The sequence below is a fragment of the Passer montanus genome, unplaced genomic scaffold, assembly GCF_014805655.1.
Source record: "Passer montanus isolate IOZ18808 unplaced genomic scaffold, ASM1480565v1 scaffold80, whole genome shotgun sequence".
Taxonomy (NCBI): domain Eukaryota; kingdom Metazoa; phylum Chordata; class Aves; order Passeriformes; family Passeridae; genus Passer; species Passer montanus.
In genome coordinates this window covers 870,574-889,864 of record NW_024373257.1, presented here as the reverse complement: position 1 = coordinate 889,864, position 19,291 = coordinate 870,574, and the positions used below count along the sequence as shown (strand labels likewise).

Sequence of the window (19,291 nt, the reverse complement as noted above, 5' to 3'; positions counted from 1 at the left end):
TATTATTTTGTTGCTTTGTTGTTTGAGTTTTTACTAATTTAAAATCAAGTCAAGAGCACAGATTATGTCTTACTAATGGAGATGTAGTAGGGTACTGTTAGACCCTTAAGGAAATTGTCAGTAATGAATGTAATAACACTTAGAACTTTTTAATATTATTTTTTTATGTGAAAGCTGGCTTTGGGAGTCAGTTCTTACAACCGTGAAGAAAGGTATTCCTGAAGTTACAAGAGGGGCATATCTAACAAATAGAAATTTTTTCCAGTTTTTAACAGAGTCAATTGAAGATAAATATCCTCTCAGCTTACCTTCTGGAAGCACACCTAGAAAGCAGACAAACCTGGCACTGGATGTTGAATTTGATAGGCTACACATTGGGAAATTTAAGTGGTTATCAACAGGGCCTGCTCGGGTAAGTTGTTATATTATGCTATTTTGTGAATATTTAAAAATTAAAATTCTGGTTAAAAAAGTCAGTGGTACTTACTGTGGCAGCACAGTTTTTATTACTGTTGCATTAAATTCCTTTTGCTAAACAATGGAGTATGTCGCCTTGTGCATTTGGATTGCTGTCAGTATAAAAGGTAACTGTGATTTGCTGTGGCCACAGTTTTCACGTGTAAAGGTTCTGTATAAATGCTGTACTGGAACACAAGTCATACTGAGGAAGTTTTTAATGAATTCTAACAGAAAACAAGGGCCATATTAATGGCCAATTAATGTCACTTAAAATAAAGACCAATTACTTTTCTCAGAAATAGTAGTTGTGTTCTAATGAAGTGATACATAATGATCAGAGTTTAGATACATCATATGCCCTTGCCTTTTAAACAGAAAATTGCTTGCTTTGAAGCCAAATCTCTTGGCTTCAGAGAGCATAAATACAATACTAAAAGCTTTAGTGTGTAGACAATATGATAGTCACAGGGTGTAGAAACATAAGTGAAGATGTTCTTGAAATGGAGCACCAGCTCCAGGAGTTTCAACAGGTTCACTCTGTATATTGCAACTGAAAAAGATGTTTGGCCTTGCATATCTTTTGTCTTCAGTAAGACATCTTGAAGTCTTGGATTGTAATAACAATTTCAGCTTCTAACAAAACAGCAGTTACAAAAACATTTCATGGAAATATTCTAAATTAATAGGCAAAAATAATTGGAAATATGAGTTCAAATAAATTCAGGATCAACGTTCTTAAGTGTAAAGTAGAAATTTTCCTTGGGAAACACAACTTTGTGCCTACTGTGGTGTGCCACAGGGCAAACCTCGTTTGTTAATATAGAGAACCTTTTGTCAAAGTGACAGTAAAGCAGTGTGCAAGTGGACACTGTTGCTACACTGACAGTGTAGCAGCAGTGCAAGTGGAATCTTTTAAAGGCCTTTAATTCAAAGATTAATGTAAAGAAATACCAGCATAAAGTTGAACCACTTCTATCATGTCTTTACTTCAAGCAGTGCATCTGACAGCTTCTCACAGGTTGCTTTATCTCCTTCTGTCCCAAGTGTTTATCTTTTCTTTTTAAGGAACCTATAGGCAGTTCTGCAACTTTGTGCTTATTTTTGCATCTCTGAAAGTTACTTGCAGTCATTTAGCTTCTGCAATGCCTTTAGGAATGTTTTTAGGTGATATAGGCAATGTGAAGTCTCAAACTAAGCATATTTTACTTCAGCTTAATGGTGTTTTCCAAACAGAATGATCGTATTATTATTATTATTTTCAGTTTATTTCACTGTAAGAAAAGATGTGCAGATATTTAAAAATCCATATATTGTTTTAATCAATTTGTAAAATGCAAACTAATATTTTTTTAAAATCTTATTTCAGTTTACAATGAAAAATATTGTGATCCCATTTCAGGGTAAGAGAATTTTCTTTAGCCTTTTCTTAATTGTATCTTTAAAGTATTGCAGTAAAACATTAACTATGTATATCTGTTATGAATAATTTAGAATATTTCACAAAGATATTATATAGTTTTTCATTTTTTCTGGTTCGCAATAAATAAAATTTAGGTGTTCATAGTGTAAGCATTAACTTAGCAGCTTCTTGTACTTTTAAGGTGAATTTTTAGTTTTAATGGCATGCCTCCTATATTCCTGCATATTTTAGGTGTTGAACTATAGTAGATATGACTATGCATATTTTTGAGGTGAAACATTGAACTTTTCAAATTAGCATTTTAGATCCTTAGGTTTACAAAAATTTATGAGTAGACTAAAGCTAAGAGGAATGTAATGATAGATTTGCATTCAATTGATTTTCCAAGATGATGTATGGTAGGAAAAGGTTTATGAGCAGTTCTAAGTTGACTTGACTTAAAGGAAATAGGAATTAATGATTTGCAGTATTCTTTTTTCCATAGTTGTAGGTATTAACTGTGGTTATTTTGATGAAAAAGAGTTTTTTTTCAGGAAGAATCCTGCATGTAGGTGTTTAGATTTTTGCGTTACAGTTTGGTATCTTTGTTTTTCACGGCTTGATGTAACTGACTTAAATATTGAATTCTTGGTATTTTATGTAATGCAAGGAATAAAATCTGTAAATATTGTGTTAAAACACTCCAGTCATACCTCTCAGCATGTAATTACTGTGACATGTATTAGAGTATCTGTGGCTGTTAAGAGCATGTTTTTTTTAAATTCTGTTTTCTACAGTGTCTCTTAAGAACATTCAGCTTGTACTGGATACACTGGATCTGAGAAGATTTGGCTGGTGGAAAAGTGGTGGTGGCTGTTCTTCAACAATAATTTTTCTTTGGTTGTCTGTGGATTATGTAGAAAAGATTGAAACCCAGATGGGAAAATTAGTTACCAGCCAGCCATGTGAGTAATTGCTTTCCTTAAGTGCAATGAAAAGGTCATGGCAGCAAAACAGCTGTGTTTTTTGAATACAGAGGAAAGCCTATAGTGTTTTAAAGTCACAGAATCAGAAAATGCACTGAGTTGGAAGGATCATTGAGTCCAGTTCCTGGCCCTGCATAGCACCATCCCCGGGAATCACATCATGTGCCTGACAGCATTGTCAAAATGCTCCTTGAACACTGTCAGGCTGGTGCTCAGACCACTTCCCAGAGGAGCCTGTTCCAGTGCCCAGCCACCCTCTGGGTGAAGAGCCTTTTTCTAATATCCAATCTAACCCTCCCCTGACACAACTCAAGGCCATTCCTGTGGGTCCTGTCCCTGGTCACCACAGAGAACAGATCAGTGTCTGCCCTTCCTCTTCCCCTCATGAGGATGTTGTAACTGCAATGAGGTTTCTCCTCAGTTTCCTCTTCTGCAGGCTGAACAAGCCAAGTGATCTCAGCTGCCCCTAAAGACCCTTTACGATCTTTGTGACCCTCCTCTGGATGCTCTCTAATAGCTTAATATCATTTTTATATTGTGATGCCCAGAATTGCATACATGTACTCAAGGTGAGGCTGTACCAGTGTAGATAAGTTGGTTAGTTCTGCATTTTTAAAATGCTTCACGTACTTTTATTTGGAAGAAAACCCTCTAATATTATGTAATTACTTAAAAAACTACTGCTGCTTAATAAAAAGATATCAAAGCAATTTAATTGTAGTCTCTGTCAGAAGGCTTTCTGAAACTAGACTTGCATCTCTCCCTTTAAAATATATGGATGTGGTAAATATCCTTACTCTTGAATATTGTATATGCTATACAAAAGGCTTGGCAAATAAAGATTGGCTTGACCTTTGACAAGACTGCAATGAGACATTCCATTATTATTGAAGAAGATTTCCACAAAAGGCCAAATGGGCTGAATGTCTCTCTTTGCTTCCTTTATGTCTTTCCTTAAACAATCCTTTGGGATTCCTGTGCAATCCCAAAATACTCTTCCCCTGCATCCCATCATGTGTACTGTACACCTCAGCACCAACCCCCTCTCAGTCCAAAAAGTGGTCTGGCATTGAGTTATTGTGATGGATTTTGGGTCTGGACCCTTGGGCTGAGACTCTCCTGGGACAGCCCTGGGAAGGGCCCCGATGGTGTGTCTGTTGCTCAGTCTGTAATTTGGGTTCCTACCTTCAATTTTGCTGTGCTCCTCTGGGCCTGTGAAAGTGAGACTTCTGTGGGCTGATGGCCCCTGTGATGAACCTGGCAGGGCCATGATTGGGCTTCCCCTCTTGCCATTGTCTCTTAGTTCCTTTGGGGTGTTCAGACAAGTTTCTGTCACGTAATCTAATAGTTAATATTATCCATTCTCTCCCTTTTCTAGCCAAATCCAATGAATTTGTATTTTTTGAACTGTCTCAACCACTCACAGAATGGGAAGAAGACCGACTTACTGAACTGATTACAGGTGTCAGCAAGAGGAACAGAGCACCAGATCTTGCTGAATTTTTGTCTTTGAAGCAAGCATTACTCTTGTTTAAGGATCTTTCTCCTGAAGAAAGCTCTTTTGTGAGTTGCAATAAGGATCTACTAAAGCAATACATGCCAAAAGAGAATACCTCAGATGCTGATGAGCCTGTAATTCAGGTTAGTGGATAGCTATTGCTTCATTCATCACCACTGGTTAGCATTCACACATTTGATAGGTTAGCCTTCTTCCTTAATTCATAACTCAAAAAAAACCCCAGTCAGGATTACTCCAAAATTTGCAGTCAGCTAGATTGTGTCCACAGAGGACACAGAGGTCTGTAGACCTCATCAGTAAGTGGCAAGTACCAGTGCTTTAGATTGATTCATGGTTGTGTAAATTTAGAACCACAGGGGTGTTTTGCCCTTGTGGTTTCTCTAGGGCAGCAAGCAGGAAGTTAATCAAGTAATGAGTAATGGAACCAATTTTTTTGGTTGAACTGGAAGTGCAGCAGAGGAGGAGCTGTGTAGGTGGTCCTCCAGACACCTTTAGATGTACTTGTGGGGTCTCCACAACTTGAAAATGCTGAAGTATTCCTCAGACTGCTGGGGAGATGAGTCTGTACAAGTTAATGTGTTGTCTTGGTTTCATCTCTTGAGTGAATGTCTAAACCCAGCCCCGTGTCATTGTCACACAGAAATCACATGTCTTTGTTGCCACCAGTAAAAAGCCAAGAGACAGCCGATCAATCTGTAACATCTATGAAATTTGGGACTTTAAAAGGAAGCCAGCCAGCTCAAATATGTGTTGTTTTTAGGCAAATTGTTTGAGGACTAGATTTGCAAATCTTCCAAGCATATACAGCTCCTGGAAAGACACTTATCTCCATTCTTTTATGTTTCTTCTCCAAAACCATTTCTGGTTCACTTGGCTTAATAATGCTTGAATAGTTTTAGAGAGGTTGTTATGAACTAAGATCTGTCATTATTTTAAAAAATATTCATAACTTTTTAGTTGTCTGAACAATGGCATGTTTGCCCAAATACCAAAGTTTATACTTTGGATCTCCAGCAAGAATCCTCTTCAGTGATGCAGGGTGCCCAAATACCAAAGTTTATACTTTGGATCTCCAGCAAGAATCTCTTCAGTGATGCAGGATACTCCTGTGGTTTTTAGGCTTGGGTTTTGTGTCTTGTGTTTTATGTATCAACCTGTATAATGCTTTTTACAATTGTTTGTGTTCTTGTGGTAGGAACCAAAGCTAAAAGTGATCAGGCCCAGTTATGCCCTTGCAAATAAACAGAATAGTGGCTGCTATTGTATCTCTTTGTCCTCTGCACTGAATGAAGAATGGAAAGAAGTAAGAGAAATGGGAACAGTTAAGAAGTAAGTGCATTTAATATAAATGATAAAGGGAAACTATAAGAAATTGAATAAATTAATTACTGGAATAAAAGCCCTCACTTATCTGCCATTCTCTAGTTGATTTGAAAATGTATGAAAGTTACTCTTCATATCTAAAATATCAGCAAATATCAGTGTAGTTACCTGTTACAAGACAATATAGATGTGTTACACAATGACAGTCTTACAGAAATTGGAGTCAATCTGATCTATGACTTACAAGGTCATATCATGGGTGCATCAGCAGGGAGGGTGGAAATCTCATGGGTTCTGTCAGAATCCATTTAAGTTTATCTTAGAAAAACTTACTGATTTAAGCCAGCTTTTTATAAAATCTGAACAAAGTGTTCTTTTACTGTTCTGTCACACTCAATCTTTTTATAACCGTTTGTCCTCTAGTATTTCTTCACATTTTATGTAGCCATTTTTCAAATACTTTGATCAAAAATAGAAAAACAGGGTGAAGACAAAAAATAGTCTGCTTTTCAAAAGTTTTTATCAAAGTTTCAGGGTGCTTTGGGGTGATATTTGTTTTGTAACACCAAAATGTTGGAGGAGGAAATGGTAAATTTTGAGAACTACTGCTATTTCACAGATTTTTCTAGAAAATCTTCTGCATATTAGATAGCCATATTCAGAACAATGTCACATAAAACATTTTGTCACAGTTATGGAATGATTTGTTTTCTAGTTTAATTGTTTATCCACCCCCACCTGCAAAAGGAGGACTGGGAGTCACAAGAGAAGACCTAGAGTGCTTAGAATATGGAGAGTTTCTCAATGATGTCATCATTGATTTCTATCTTAAGTAAGTAATCTCAGCCCTTCTTGTATCCTTCACACTGTCTGGGGAGTGATGTGGATTTGAATGTTACTGGAAATGTTGGTCACTAAATACAACAATTTCAGAAGTAAGAATGTGATGAATGGGATGTTGGACTTTTTAAAAAAGCTGTTTTGTTCTTAGCAGTTTCATTTGTTTTAATTTCATTGGTTTTATCCCCCTGAAGGGCTGTGATAAAATCCAGGCAGAATAACAGGAGGAAAAAAGCTTCTTGGTGACCTTACAGAACAGAAAGTGTTAAGTAGGCAATTGAAAAAAGTAGAGGGCCTGTAGCAGTATTTTATTTACTAAGTTTGCATGAAGTGGAACATCCTCTGCTATACTGTGCAATTTCAGGTATTCTTCTGATGCAGACCTGCAGAAAGGTACACAGCTGATACATCTTGAGGAGGTTGTGCTTGGCTTAGCTACTCCAGACCATCCTGCTTAAGTGCTTGTGAAAGCAGTTTTTCAAGAACTGGCTTTGTGTCCACTAGTCCCTAAAGCTGTGGTTTATTTTCACTCTGCTGACTTAGACCTAAGAAGAATTCTGGTTCTTTTGAAGCTTGTCAGCAGGAATTGCATTTTACGTGGCATCCAGATGTAATTCTTACATCCAGGTGTAATTCTTACACCCATAGTGTAAGAACTATGACCGATAGGAAGACTTGTCTAGAGGATAGGAAAAGACAGGAAAAGGAAGTGTGTAACAGTTTCAATGGGGTTTTACAGCAAAGCCCTTGCTATTTTGCTCTAAAGTGGAACTAAATAGTGCATCATGGTCCTCTGAATAGCTGTAGCTTCTCAACAGAAAAGGAAGATTTAAACAAAAGAACTCAATGCAATTGTTGTAGAAATCCCTCTGCTTTTAAAATTTAAGACTTCCCACATCCTCAGTTTTTATTCTGTTGCAAGCAATGTCATGTACGACTGTGTTGCCCAATTCATCAAGTGAAGCTGGAGGATAACTGCAATTATGAGAGCTTTGGCCTTCTAGAGCGACAGAATAAACACTGAGGCTGATGTTTATAATAAAATTATCAGCAGTGAAGTAATAGGTACTTGGCTTTCACATGCATAACCTGCAAAAGTGAAATGGACAATTTAACTGACCTGTTCCATGCTTTCTGAATAAGCACAAGTATAGCATTCCATAGGTTTATACTTGGTTAGGTTTTCAAGTCTCTCTTAATTGTAAGGGCTAGGTACCTAACTTGCAAAATAAAGTCAGAAGTTTGAATACTGCAGAAAAAATCAGGGACAAAAAAACCCCCTGCATTCTTAGTAGGTGCTTGGCTGTTACATACTCTGATGTGAATTGTTAAAATAGAAAAGTTTGGTGTGATTAGTGGCTGTGACAGCAACTGATACTAAGCATAAGCTGAGCATGACAAGTCATTAGAATAACTGCCCCTTTTTTTAGCAGTAACAGTTCTTTCTAGAAAAAATAACTTCATAATTTGTTTTCTTCTTTGGTAGATACCTGTTACTGGAGAAAGCACCAAAACATGTTGCTGACCGTACACACATTTTTAGCAGTTTCTTCTACAAGTGCCTGACCAGGACAGAAAAAAAGTCCGAGGAGGATGTCAAAGTTTCGTAAGTTCGTTTTAGATGCCATTATGATCAGAAACAATCTTATCTATTGGTGCCACTTTGAAGTTCTGGAGATCACCTACTAATCAGCATATAAAATAGTTTTTGGTGTTTTCCACAAGATTAGTGATTAAATATTGCAACTCACAATTTAAGCATACTGGTGTTTTTCCTTAAAATCAATGTGTTTCATACTGAATATGAATGAAAGTGTTATCACCTTTGTTCAACTTTTTCTGAATATTTACTTCAGGCAATTATTTACTTGATATTTTTATCATAAATGCACAGTTTTGCAAGACATGCATAATTTAAAGAAATTATGTTACTAATAATATTTTTATATTTACCATGTATGTCATTTTACATATTGGTAAAAAATTATTGACCAATGTTTTAGTAAGAATTTTATTGCACATTTGTTTTTTAACACATGAGCTCACTGGATTGGAGAGTTTCCCAAAAAGACATCATTAATAGCCCAGGAACTCTGTATCACATTATGTGTCCTGCTAGCTGTGTAAAGGGTAGAAGCATTCTTAACTCACTTCCAGTTTCTTCTCAACACTGATGATTGAGAGCAAAGCCACCAACATTCATTCAATTTTCAGAGAGCCACAGAATCTGTTAGGTTGGAAAAGACCTCTAAGATAGAGTCCAACAATTATTACCCAGCACTACCAAGTCCACCACTAAACCATGACCCCAGATGCCACATCTACATGTCTTTTAAATACCCCCAGACCCGGTGACTCGGCCACTTCCATGGGCAGCCTGTTCCAGTCCTTAGAAAAGGTTTTGGTGAAGAAATTTTCCTAAGAGCTAATCTAAACCTTCCTTAGCACAAGTTGAGCCTGTTGGCTCTTGTCTGGTTGCTTGTGACCTGGGAGAAAAGAAGGACACCCACCTCAATAAAACCATCCAGGTTGTTACAGAGATCAATAAGCATCATCATTCAGCTTAGTGAAGGCTTTTTTGTTTCTCTCTGATGTTTTTTTAGTTCTGTTATCCATGAACTCCCTAGATTTTTCATTCTACTTGCAAACAAGGCCAGCTGCATAGAGAGGTGTGTGTGCCATCTTGTTTAGGTGACAGTCACTGCTGGGTGAAAGCTGTGAAGGGAAGAAAAGTAAGACTTCTGTATTATTCTCAAAGATGTCCTGAAAGTCATGTAACTGTGTTTGAAAGCACAGCCTTTTACAAGGCTGGACTGTCCATAATCTTCTGGAGGAACAGGAATGGCACTCTTAGTTTATCATATTTCAAGGGCTGTGGCTTTTCTGGATTAGGAGATACCTTAGGAAATTCTAGTTTTGTGTTTGGGCTTAGATTCTCACCCGATGACTGCAGATGGTTTGGGATGTTAGTTGTTTCAGGGGGTTTTTGGGTTTTTTTGATAAATGGCTAGTGACCATCCTGGCTCTTTACTGTTGTAAATTAAATGACTCTCAACAGATGTAGCTACTTAAAGACCCTTTGCTTCACTTTGCTGGACTGAAAAAGTTGCTTTTATAGGTACTTTCCCAGGTTATAAATAGGCCTTTCCCTTTAAAGTTCCCAGTGCTTCTACAGTCATGGAGCAAAGGAAGTTGGCAGCAAGTCTTCACTTAATGCTGGCCTATGCAGAGTCCTACACCAACTTGGTTTTCCACTCCTTACTCATTTTCTCCAGTTCCTACTACTCTGAAGTTGTTTCTTAATCAAAGATAAGGATGGAATCACAATGATAATAGGGATGTCTGCTGAGTAGAGTGAATTTTGTTTTCATATTGAAGCAAAGTTCTGTGAAATGTTGGTTTCTATTGCAATTTGCACAAACTGGGCTGAAAACATAAACTTAAATATTTTCTCTGTTTTTTCTTGTTCTCCTTATTTTGTGTCCTCGTGCTTTGGAAATGAAGTGTGGTGCAGCATTTAAATCTCAGGATTGGAGGGCACACGTTTCACCTCTGTGTTTGCTGCAGGTGTGCTGCATGACCCTGTGCAAGGCATTTAGCTTTTTCCCTTCAAAAAAGGTTGTTCAGATAGGCCTTCAAAAGTGGTATTGTGAAGCTTAATTCATGGATGTTTTAAAATTATTATAGGTCTGTATTTACACTGACTGGTGTTTAGATGAGGTTTTTGTGTTTAGTGCGGTAAATAATTGCAAGAAATCCATTCAAATCTATTAATAATTGTGGTTTTTTTTTTCAAGAAGAGCTTAAAATGGTGCAGAAATGGCTCATTAGCCACTTGGGCTCAATGGTGTACTGATTTATTTTTAATCTGTCTAAAATTAATAGGGAATATTAGGAAATATTTCCTGTTAATTTTAGGAAATATCTAGAGTAAATGGAAACCCACTGAAGAACTGGAGGGATGTAGGAGTGCTATTCCCTATGCCTTGCTTTAAGTGAAAGGACCAAAACCAAACAACAATTGTCATTTGTTTTTTTCAGAGCTGCACAGAGAAGACACAGAAGAGTAAGAACATGGACTCGCAATATAAATATCTTCAATAAAGATTATATCTTTGTGCCTGTGAATGAGGAGTAAGTCTATGTTTTCAACACATTTTCTGTTATTTGAAGATTTCAGTGAATGTTGTGGTGGTAAAAATTTATGGCTGATCATTGTCTGTGATAGATTAGATTTTGAAGAAATAACACACGTGGAATGAGTCATTTTTGAAAACTGTTCAAAAGATAAAATGTTTATTCAGCTGTCAACTTTGTACCTTTGGTATTTGTTTTACTGAAAATTGCTGTTAGGTATTTTCAGACTAATTTGTGTCATCATGATGGTTCCTGTGCACTTCAGTAATATTTCTATAAAGAAATCACAGCAACTCATAGTGTCAGTAGATAAAAGTAGAACTTCCATAATCTGTGCCTTGGTCTGGTTAAATAACTGACGTGTACTTGGAAACTCCTGTAAAACTGAATCATCATTGAAAGGTACATAATGGAAAACAGCTGTGGAAAGGTGCCACACCTTCAGCTATATTCAAAACTGGGATCACCATCACTGATTATTAGTATTTTTTTATTTTGGATTTTAGCTGAAGTGTGGAATGGGTGCCCAAACACTGATAAATTGCTGTGGCGGGTTTCTTGGGGTCTTTAAAGGAATTGATACTTATTTTTGCTGTTATGCCACAATGCAAAGTAAAAAAATGAGGGAGAGGATTAGTATGAGATGCCATGAAAAGAAAATGGCCATGATGGTTGTGTGTCACAGAACAGTTGTCCATGAGCTCTCAATATTATAAAAGCTTTTCATAGCCTTTTCAGAACCAAATGTTACAGAACTCTGACATCTTTTCCTCCCTCTCCTCATTGCTGGGCAGGTCCCACTGGTACATGGCAGTGATCTGTTTTCCTTGGTTAGAAGAAGCTGTGTATGAGGAGTGTCCCCAGCAGAATTCATTATCCCACCGACCTCAGCAGTCTCCAGTGGAGCTAGAGAGTGAGAACAGCAGAGCTGGCTCAGTGCTCTTAAGGGATGAAGAAGAGGGGGATGGTAACAGAACTTTATTCTATAAAGGTATGTAATCTAGGAGAAAGTTATGTCAAGCCATGAATAATTCTAAGTGTTTTTGTCCTTGAAGGAGAGAAATTATGTGAAAGATGATTTCTAAAACTTCCAGACTGATGTAGTATGTTTTTATGTACTCATGTGTAGTAAGGACTGCAAGTTCTCTGCAACTCTGGAAAATACTGGAAGAGACATGGAAAATCAGGGATGATTGGAAAGTTGTTTGGTTTTAGTAGGAATTTTATCAGGAGGAAAGACCTTTGGTAACTCTGTTTCAGGATTCAGAAGGGAATGTTAAAAATTGGTTTATAAATTAGTTATTTTCATATTTGAAAGTATTTGAATACTAATAAGCATGTACTTGAAAATAAAAATACTTTGTTGAGGCATTATTTTCTTAATTTTTTTATTTGTTCTTTTGTACTAGGTGGCAATGAAATTGCTGCTTCTGCTTCAGTTCTGTATTCAGCTATTTCTAAAGTAAGTGCAATTTTGTACTGACAGAGAAACCACATTGCTGAGTTTCTGAAGGCTGTGAGACTTGACCAAGGGATATTGCATCATCTTTTTTGCAGTAGTTATTGATGTTTGCATAGCCTGCAGCATGTGCAAAGCATTTTGAATTAGCATTGTCCTCCTGTGCTTACCTATTTGCTCTGTTACGATTTCATCTGTTTTTAAAATTGATTTATCAGTTTCTACTTTTCTGAAATGAGACTTTTTCTAACTTTAAATGTGTGAACATCTTAGAGTCTGTAATTGATGTTGGTTTTTTAAGATTTATTTTTATTTTTTCTTTTGTCTCAGATCTCCCTAAGTAATTCCAAAAAGCAGATTTGTAAAAGGTATGCTTCTGTTTTCTTTCTAATATTGTAAGACTAAATTATGCAATTCTGTAGTAATTCAGGTATTTCCATAAAACCACAGCTATAGCTACTTGTTGATTTTTACCATGCTGGTTAAAATATTAATTCTTTTGGGTAGGCTGTATGCAAACAAAGTACTTCCTTCAGTGGTGTTGGTGATGAAAGACTGCAATGACTTGTTTTTGTTTTGTTTTTTTTTTTGTGTACAGGCCTTGTATACTCATCTTGGATTCCTTGAAAGCGTGTTCTGTGCAGAAAACTGTTCAGGTTTTGCGAGAGTAAGTAACTATAGTTTCTATCTTTTAGCAATAAATGCTGCTGGTCATATTTCTATATACAAAGTACTTTTGTCTAGAAAGGTGTATATTTCTAATGCTGTAGGAAAATCTATGAAGAGTCATGACTAAGGAAACTGTAATTATAATACAGAGGCTTCTGTGAAAAGCTTGTCTATGTTCTGCAGCCCACAAATGATGGAAAACTTTAAAGTGGAGAGTGGAGAAAAGAGAAAAATAGAGAGGGTTTTGCTGGTGTTGTTTTTGTGGGGGGAGGATTTATCCAATCTAGTCTAGTAACTGCAGGTGTTTTTAAGGGTAGAAAAACATTTAAGATGAATATTTTGAAATCTCAACGATACTTGTCTAGAGGACTGTGGTTCATTTTTTGGATGACACTTACAGAATTAGTGTCAAATCCACTCCTATGTACAAAAATGCAGAAACTAGAACTGGAGCTGTCTCAAAGCTTGATGTGTCAGTAGAGTTATAGTGGAATGATATTTGTTTTGAAAAATGTAAAAATATATTCCATTTTGTATCTGACAAGTATGTGAGTATAGGAAGAATGTAATGAATGTAATAAAAACTTTGAGTATTTTTACATACTCCTAATGACTTCAATGTCTATAAACAACTTCTAAAAAAATCGTTAAATATCTGAAGCTAAATGCAATTGTTCTTTCAGTTCTGTTCTCTGTGCTATTCCTTTCACTGAAAAGTGCAAAAATTTGTAAACTAAATAGCACCACCTTCTTATAAAAGTAAATTCTTCAAAATGCTATGTAAAGTTTTTATGAAACCATCTTTAAATAGAGAACCTCCCTGCCATGTGTCTTGGGAAAAAGAATAAAATAGCTACTTCTATTTATTTATTGATAAAATCTCTGTGGGCTGTATTATTTTAGTGCACTATTCTTTGAGCTACTCCTGAGGTTGAAATTCCAGGTTTCTTGGAGTTTAGAGAGATGTCACAAAAAGTCAGAAAACAAGTGGAGACCTATGGAGTTGTGAGATAAGGGGAGTTCGGGAAGCAAACCTCTTATTCCTTCAGTTTCCAGTTACACCTTGGAAACAAAAGTTTAAAGAAACTGATACAGGGTATCTATGACATCTTCTTTCCCCGGAGCTGATTTTTGTTGTGTTTTGGGCAGTTGTCAGGCTCAAACAAATGAATTAGGAAGTCTACAGTCATGGATTCTTGCAGTTTCTAGAAAGTGTGCTTCACTGAAATGTCTTCATCTTTGAATTGTTTCATATTTGGTGCCTTTTCACAGTTGCCATTTTCTCCAAAAGCTGTTTAAGTGTTCTATGCGTATTTTTATTCTCATGACTGCAAGGACTTGGGACTTTTAGAAATCAAACACGAGATCTGGCTTAATGCATATATTTATTCTCTTAAGTCAGACCTTATGTTTGCTTTTCAGAAGCCCTTAGACTTTGTAAGTCTAGCTATAGCCAGGAGAAAAATATAGGTAACTCCTGCCTTTGAAAACCAGACCCTTAGGTTTTCTATCCCATCCCTAAAATCAGCTGCCAGCCCTGAATGTGGAGTCAGTGAGTTGCTACTGAACATGAGAACAATAGAAAAACCTGATATCAAATAAATCCTAATCACTGTAGAAAAGCTTTCCGAAGGTTTTCATCAAGTCTTTAAATACTTTGTGCACTGTTAGATTGCAAGGGTGATGTTGGTGCAATTGTTACTGAAGTTTTTTGTAAGGTGAGGTTTAAGGGGGCTTTAATGGTTTGCTTAGGTTGAAAAAGCACTGCTGGCTTCTTAGAATGAACCTGGGAATAATGTCTAATAGCCAAGAAAATTATTCCTTTAGTTAAGTTATAAAAATGCCCTGGTATCCTAATAGCTTGTAGAAACTCTGCATGAGTAGCTGATTTTAAATTACATCATGCATATTTGTTTTGTATATTGCCTATTATGTGGTGGGAATGCCTCTGAGTGCAATAGAATATTGCATATTTGGAACAATGTTGAGTAGTGTCCCAAAAGGTATTGAGCTTGGGAGTTATTCCTCAAGTATTTCCACTGTTTGCTTTCTTTTGTAGGTACCTTGAAGTGGAATGGGAAGCTAAACGAAAAACACATCGGGAATTCAGTAAATCAACAATGATTGACCTCTGTCCCAGAGTGCCTAAACAAGACAACAGCAGTGATTGTGGGGTCTATTTGCTGCAGTATGTGGAAAGCTTCTTCCAGGTACAAATGCAAACTACTTTACTCTTTCCCCCAAATTATCTTAAACCACAAAAACCCATTTTCACAGTAAAATAGCCAGACACAAAAAAGCTGTCAAGTGTTAAAACCATTTGAGAAAGAGGAGATGAAATCCATTCTTAAGTAATGGCAGGGGTCTTTCTGTCTGGTGTCTTATGTGTGTCTATCCTCAAGTGCTTCTGACCTTGTAGGTTAGTGTTGCTTTTATATTGATGCATGCAGTATCCCTGACTACTTGTGTGTATTTGGAGCCTATTGGTGTATGCTCTGCTGCCCTACAGGTGTTACAAAAGTATCTTTGCATCTCTTCTTGCAGTATCTAAAGCTTTGTCAGCTTGTGCATTGGTCTTTGAGTGGCTCTGCAGGCGCCAGTTTCTGTAGAGAGAGGGAGGTGGAAATTATTAAAAGGGAATATGTAGGGCTAAGGGAGCTTATTTTTCTTTTCCAGCACATACATTTAAATATCTGCAGATCCTGGGCTTCAGGCACTGTTTTCTAGGGTGTCCCAAGTCTTCCTCCCTCTGACCAGCACACTGCCCTTTGTTCTGTCCTTTGCATGCCTCTGCTTGTTTGGTGCTTGATGTGTGTGGTTTGCCTTCTCTGATATTCCTGTGCATGCAGAGCCTTGTGTGAGGCCTTGGGCAATGGGCAGGCTTTTCTGCTGTAGGAGAACAGATTGCCATTTCAAAGCAGCTGTACACAGGTACACCCACTGGGGGAGGGTGGGGAGATTGGAGCTCTGTGTGCAGATGCAGGCTGTGATCTTGTCCAGGTCATGGGGATGTTGTTGGATACATCATGTGGGATGTACGTCCATAGCAGGAGTGCTATGGATGGGTATGGGCTCTTTGGAAAGCACAGGCACCGAGCACAAGGAGGTAGAGTTGTCCTTCATGTGGGTCAGCTGGAATGCATGGATTTATGCCTAGGGCTGGGTGAGGAGCCATCTGAGAGGTTCTGAGTAGTGCCTAAAGAGCAGAGCACCATGGGTGACATAGCTGTGGGCGTCTGCTGTCGGCCAAGAACAACAAGGGCACGAGGCCCCTTTGGACAGGTAAAAGCAGCCTCATATTCACAGACCCTGGACCCTTGGGGTGACTTGGGCTGACAGCTTCCTGAAGAGTTCCTGACCTGAGCGACAGGGGACCCAATGAGAAGAGGTGCTCTGCTGGAAGCCAGGAAGGTGTGGTTGGGGATACAAAACTCCAGAAGTGCCTTCAATCCCCAACCGTTCTGTGGTTCCCCAATAGATAGGTTGTGCTCTTATGTAGGTTACCAACTTACCAAGGCTTTTGAACTTCCCATTCTCTAACAAGAAGAAGTAAGGCTTGGGACAAGGTGTTTGTAATTTGTCCTAAAGATGCCAGGACTCATGGACTGCAAACCATGATGTGTTCTTTAGTTTACTGTTTCAATTTATCATATATTACTTTATTCAAAGGAAGGAGGAGGTGAAAGGGCAAAAGAGTGAAGAGGAAAAGAAGAAAAAAAATTGGTTTTGGCAAATCAGATGTGATATTGTGGTCTTAACTACCAAATCTGCCAGCACCTCTCAGCTATTTTGTTTTGCTATCCTCTTTTGTTCTAAATTCTCCCCTTCTCATGTCCTGCTAAAAATGTTATCAGTATTCTTACTTTTTGCTGTCTTCTATCAGAAGACTTGCTCATGACATAAAAAGCATATGCTTGAGACAACAAAATCTCAGGATGCTCAACCACAGTATGCTTGATTCTTTGCTATAGTGTGATTGTAATTGTGTTTGGTGACTAAAATGCATCTGTCCCTTGTTAGATATCAAAAGTATGGTTACTTTGTTAAAATACATGAAATTTGTCTTTAATATGTGTTGATACTGATGTGTCTTTAAGAGAAGTGATGATAAACTGTTTGGTGTTTACCATGAGTACCTTTTGGCAAGGGCACATATATGTGTGATTACGGTGAAGGAACTGCAATTTGACTTCGAAGGCTGGCCATCTTGTATGGAAACTTGTTTGTGCCTCCTTGATCTCAGCAGCAGTGGAAGGGTTTGAAATTCATTCTGAAGGTTGTGTTAGGAAATGAATTCCATAAATTATTCATTTTTGTCTTACCAGAATCCCATAGTTAATTTTGAACAACCACTGCATCTGGAGAATTGGTTCCCTCGTCAGCTGATCAGAAACAAAAGAGAAGAAATTCGAGACCTGATCTTGCAACTGCACTTTCAACAGCAGAGTGGCAGCAACAGCTAATAAATCTAATTGGGAAGTCCTGGCAAAGGACACTGCTGTATAAAATAACTGGAACTCTGCTTAGTGATGTTTGATCTCTCCCTGCCTTGCAGAGAAGAAAAAAATAATAAGGCACAAGGAGTACTTTTTGTTCAGCATGTATTTATTTAAAGATTCTTTTTCACTGGTGTTGTGTGGTCTTAAGATGCTGGAAGGGGGAAAGGAGAATGTTGTAGATAAGAATATAAATATGTAAGTTAAAGCTAATGCATATGGATTGCTAGTTGATTCTTGGAATATGAAAGCTGCTTACAGGTATATGCCTCAAGGATATAAAAAACACTTTCATCTTTTGGAGCCTGTTCTTTATAATTCTGTATGGACAGGGATGGTCATGTAGGAGTCAGGCCTGAAGACAGGATCTGGATCTTGTATTATGTCTCTTGATTTGCAGCTGATACAGATAGAATGAATACTATGTATTTTTTTACTTTAAGAATTTAATGTTGACTCTCTTTAGAGATGTATTTTTTGTTTTGTTTCTGGTTAAATACAGAAGTAATCTGCATGTGTCAGAAAATTCTGCCAAGATTTGAGGCTCATGAGTTTTGATGGTTTTTTTTTTTAAAAACTAATTTTCCACCTTCCTAACATTTTCATAAAAGTGTGTTTCTACAAATGGAAGACATTTGTTTGAGAGTGACTGTTGAAATACTTCAATGTCGGGAGTGTATTTTCTTTTAAGTTTTTTTTTTCTTATCAGATTTTAGAAGCAAACTTGCTCTCAAAGTACATGCCAATACAGTACGTGTAGGCAGTAGATTTTTAATGCTGTTCACCTGATTTTGGGGAATAATTCCTACAAATCTTAAGGCATCACCTGTATTAGCAAGGCAAGCAGGCTGTGGCTTAACAACCTCAAAAGTCTGAAGTGTTTTATTGAAAAATAAGGTCATTAAGATATGTGATTTACATAGAAGACAAACGGGATTTTTACCTTGCTTAGGAGAATTGAGTAAAGATGACTGAATATTGAGTGTTTGAACTCAGACTTGATTTGATAAACTAGCACAAGTTCATCATTGTCCTAATTTGTATTTATGTAGGTTTTCCTTGAACAGTGATCACATTTTGATGCGTGCAGTTTTTTCTGTACTTACTGCACGTTAGAAGGTGACTGTTCTAAAAGGATACTTTCTGCTGTTCTCCACTGTAACTTTATTGTCATCTTACCCTTCAGAAAGACTGTGTGTCAGATAACCACCAAAACCACTTGTGTCATAAAATAGTCTACAAAACCAGAGCTCTTAAAGCTGGAAATACAACGGAGAGTTAAAATAAAAATTGAGGGCAACCCAAAGATGTGAGCATCTTTGTCATTGGAGAATTCTCAGGGCCCCTTCCCTCAAGACAGCTCAGAAACCTGGCTTCTGGAAATTCCAGTTGTTATTTCAGGTTCTGTACGGTCATCCAACACCCCTCCACTCCCCCTTATTTGTTTCTCAAACCAGGAAGTGTTCTTTCTCGGGGGGAGAGAATTTTAAACCATTTGCTGCGCACAGCTACCTTCTGTAGCTGTGCTGTGAGCAGCCTTGTGCAATCACTGAATGTTTTTTGTCTTTGTTTCTAGTTTAATTCTGTAGTTTTGCACTACCCCTTTTTTCCCTGCCCCCCAACATCTTTCTCTCACATCCCAGAGTTGTGTCTTTCAGCACCAAAATCGCAACACCAGCATTGCTTACAAGAATAATCTGTGTATTTATTGTAAAACAAAAGATACAATGCAGAAGTATGTTCCCCTTCTCTTTCTTAATCAAATAATATTTTCAGTGTTCCCTTATGAAAAACAATTTGGACTTTTTCTTATGGTAAAGTTAGGTTTTAGCACCAAGCCATTTGTTCTTTTTTAGATTGACTGGTTTATAGATATTTAAAAGCAAAATAATGTATGCAATTTTCTAAATTGATTTTTATAACACAAAAGGATTGCCTTTTTAGATTTCTTATATATGTGCTATGAGAATGCCGATGCATTTGATATTAAAAATATCTCCAGAA

At 37.3% G+C, this 19,291-nt stretch overlaps 1 protein-coding gene across 13 annotated transcripts in view; it reads left to right on the top strand.

Moving 5' to 3' along the window:
- The window catches only part of SENP7 (SUMO specific peptidase 7), a 43,329-nt gene extending 24,038 nt beyond the window's left edge, over positions 1–19,291 (top strand). For all 13 annotated transcript variants that reach the window (XM_039732756.1, XM_039732757.1, XM_039732752.1 and 10 more), the window contains 14 exons: positions 266–412; positions 1,826–1,859; positions 2,656–2,823; positions 4,223–4,485; positions 5,559–5,692; positions 6,402–6,518; positions 8,013–8,132; positions 10,568–10,660; positions 11,458–11,654; positions 12,073–12,125; positions 12,453–12,490; positions 12,721–12,789; positions 14,851–15,001; positions 17,117–19,291. In XM_039732756.1, coding sequence (XP_039588690.1) covers positions 266–412; positions 1,826–1,859; positions 2,656–2,823; positions 4,223–4,485; positions 5,559–5,692; positions 6,402–6,518; positions 8,013–8,132; positions 10,568–10,660; positions 11,458–11,654; positions 12,073–12,125; positions 12,453–12,490; positions 12,721–12,789; positions 14,851–15,001; positions 17,117–17,254 — 1,722 coding nt within the window. In that variant the 3' untranslated portion in view covers positions 17,255–19,291. The remainder of the gene's footprint in view (positions 1–265; positions 413–1,825; positions 1,860–2,655; positions 2,824–4,222; positions 4,486–5,558; positions 5,693–6,401; positions 6,519–8,012; positions 8,133–10,567; positions 10,661–11,457; positions 11,655–12,072; positions 12,126–12,452; positions 12,491–12,720; positions 12,790–14,850; positions 15,002–17,116) is intronic.